The following is a 2,840-nucleotide window of genomic DNA, read 5'->3' as shown; positions in this document are numbered from 1 at the left end:
TGCATTATTAGGCATATATTTCAGATTAAAAAATACTTAGAAGAATTCACCATGTGGTTTAATTGTCAATTCTGTAATTTGAACATGTGGAGGGGTTCCCAGAACATAAAGGACAGAGGCAGCTACATTCTCAGATTCTAGAGCGGGAGCCTTAGGTACGAATGTTGCAATATGCGAATTTATGTGTGAGTCATATAGTAATTGTGTTTTTTGAAAGCTATTTTCCACTACAGAATTGAGTTGTCAAATTTCTAAATAAAAAGAATCGTTTTAATGAGCACGATTGTATACAAACCGTTGATCTTATTTTACTTCCAAGTAACTCTATTTCCAAAGTTGACGTTATTGCCGTTACTGCATGTTTTGTTGCAGGATAGACATTAATTCAAAAATCTGGAATTCTCAGTATTCGATGTTCAGCAATACTGACATTTATATTTAAAAGTTATGTGAAATTTCTTTCTAGAAAATTAAGTACTGAAAAAACTGTGAGATTCCTTCATCATCTTCACGGCTTGCTGACTACAGTAAAATAATCCCGTAATGTTCACACCAATGAGTTTATCCCAGATTTCTTTGTTTGTGTCTGAAATTTATCACATTCTTATATTCTTATATTCTTCTAATGGTTTGCTCATTTGCAATGTTTATAAATACATTGAAATACCTATTATTTTTCCGGGACTTACAGTTCCAGCATTGTTCACAAGAACATGGGCACTGCCTAAATTATTCTTTCCCCAATTAAATATTTTAGTAGCGTCTTCTTCTTTTGCAATATCGCATTCGAGAGCATAAAATTTGCCTTTCCCTTTAACCGTTTTCATTTCATCTTAAAAAATAAAATGATCCTGAAATAACATCACCTTATTTGGATTGAAATAAAAATTACTGGGTGATTTTCAAACAGTTGATTACTTTAGGTCCAAGACATTTCGACATTTTCTTTAATTAAGAATAATTTTTTTACAAATTTAGTAAAGTTCTATTTTTTGCCGGTCAGGTGTTTTCCCAAATAAGCTATTAGAGAGATCGAAAGAAAAAAAATATAATTTAAAATCTTAAAAAATTTATTTTTAATGTTGTCAAAAATGACGTTAATTATTTGCTGTTATTTGAAGAGTTATCTTGATCGATAGTTTTGATTTCTCTTTCCACAGATTGTAGAGTGGCATCTATACTGATTGATAGTAACTACTTTGCTGATAATACAGATTTCCTTTTAAAATTAGTAAATTTTAGTAATTTTGGGTTACTAAAAAAGAAGGAACAATATTTTAGAGTTAAAGATTTGAAATATCGCTTTAGTTTTCTCAATAGATTTTTATCTGGTCAGGCAGCATTGTTATTTTAAGATAAAACTTGAAAATATTTATTTAAACTATTTAGTCAGGTGTATAAGGGAGTCAATTATGCATTTTGTATCAGAAGTAGATGCATTTTTGTATGTACTTGACATCCCAAGAAACGTTTTTAGGGTGAGAGGAAATCGAGATAATGGACTTATTTATACCTGGATATATAGAAAAGATTCATTATTTACTGTAAAACAGGGTTAAGTTGCTCAAAAATAAATGCACACCAAATAAATTTCAAAATAAAGGTTGTCAGCTCTGCTAAGCTAAACAATCGATAATTTTAAATTTTCTCCTCTAGGAAATATGATATTGGGTTTCAAAATGTAAATTAGGAGGTGAAAACTTCTCCCTACATGACCAAAATTTCACCGTTTTACGTTATCTAAAAAAAAAACTTTCACGAAATTTTCAGCATAAAATGAAAAAAAGACATTTTAAATGTAAGAGCTGGAAATATTCCTGCAGCTTTTTTAATGCATCTTTACATTCTCATCATTTGTGATTAAGAAAGGATGAGAATTTTCCGAAATTCGAAATCATAGTTTTTCAACGGATCTCCACGTTTCGAGACCTCCTGAATCCCACAATCAGTTTTTTACGATGGCATCTGTCTGTTTGTCCGTCTGGCCGTCTGTCCGTAAACACGATAACTCTCGAAATAATAAACTGATTCTATCAATTTTTAGCACACTTTTTTTAGGTCGTAAAAGAAAGGACTAGTTCGTCAACCAGCCATTTTTGTTGAAAATTAAAAAAGTGAGCGCATTTTGAAAAATTTTGATACTACTTTTTTTGAAATTGAAAATTCTATGCACGGATATTTATAGTATTAAAAAGAGCAAACAATTTATCCTCAAGACTTTTTTCGACAAAAAGAAAATTCTCGTAGCATTTTCAACATTTTTTAAATTAAACGAAAATAAAAATTTTAAGTCAAAAAACGCACGATATGAAAAAAGTCAAGAGAGGAAACACATTTCTTTTCGAAGGTGCTACAAGATTATCATAAAAAGTTTGTGCATTTTCTTGAACAATCGAAAATTCTAATTTTTATTGCACAAAAAATAATCAAAAATTAAAAATTCCATTTTGTTGACAAACTATGTAGGATACGAAAAAAGATGAATTAACAAAAATTGTTATCCCAAAAAAGATCTACAATTTCGTTAAGAATAATCTCTTGTTAGGACACGTACTTTTTGTTTGATTCGTGAAAAATAACAGTTAAATAAAAAAATAAAATTGAAATGTGTGGAAAAACGACGATAGTTACGAGAAAAAAAAGATTCAACCAAAACCTGTTTACAAATCTCTGTCGGAAATCGAGCGCGCAGCACGAGAGTCAATATGAGAATGTGTACCTAAAAGCAGGGCCGGCGCGTAATACCAGGTGTATACATATGAAACCGGTATTGCCATTTAGCGGCCAGTAGGCACACTTGTAGGCACTGTCGGAACTTACCATTTGTGCTAATTGGCGTA

The 2,840-nt window shown here is 30.7% G+C and overlaps 1 protein-coding gene across 1 annotated transcript in view; it reads right to left on the bottom strand.

The window, feature by feature from the left end:
• Positions 1-470: 470 nt before the first annotated feature.
• Positions 471-2,840, bottom strand: part of LOC117169930 (3-alpha-hydroxycholanate dehydrogenase (NADP(+))-like) — a 3,176-nt gene continuing 806 nt past the window's right edge. Inside the window, exons 2-3 of the mRNA XM_033356440.1 lie at positions 668-832; positions 471-586 (exon numbers count right to left, since the gene is read on the bottom strand). Coding sequence (XP_033212331.1) covers positions 471-586; positions 668-832 — 281 coding nt within the window. The remainder of the gene's footprint in view (positions 587-667; positions 833-2,840) is intronic.

This window comes from Belonocnema kinseyi, chromosome 3 (assembly GCF_010883055.1).
Source record: "Belonocnema kinseyi isolate 2016_QV_RU_SX_M_011 chromosome 3, B_treatae_v1, whole genome shotgun sequence".
Lineage (NCBI taxonomy): Eukaryota > Metazoa > Arthropoda > Insecta > Hymenoptera > Cynipidae > Belonocnema > Belonocnema kinseyi.
Note: the sequence above shows the minus strand (reverse complement) of the source record. Positions and strands in the feature narration are given on the sequence as shown.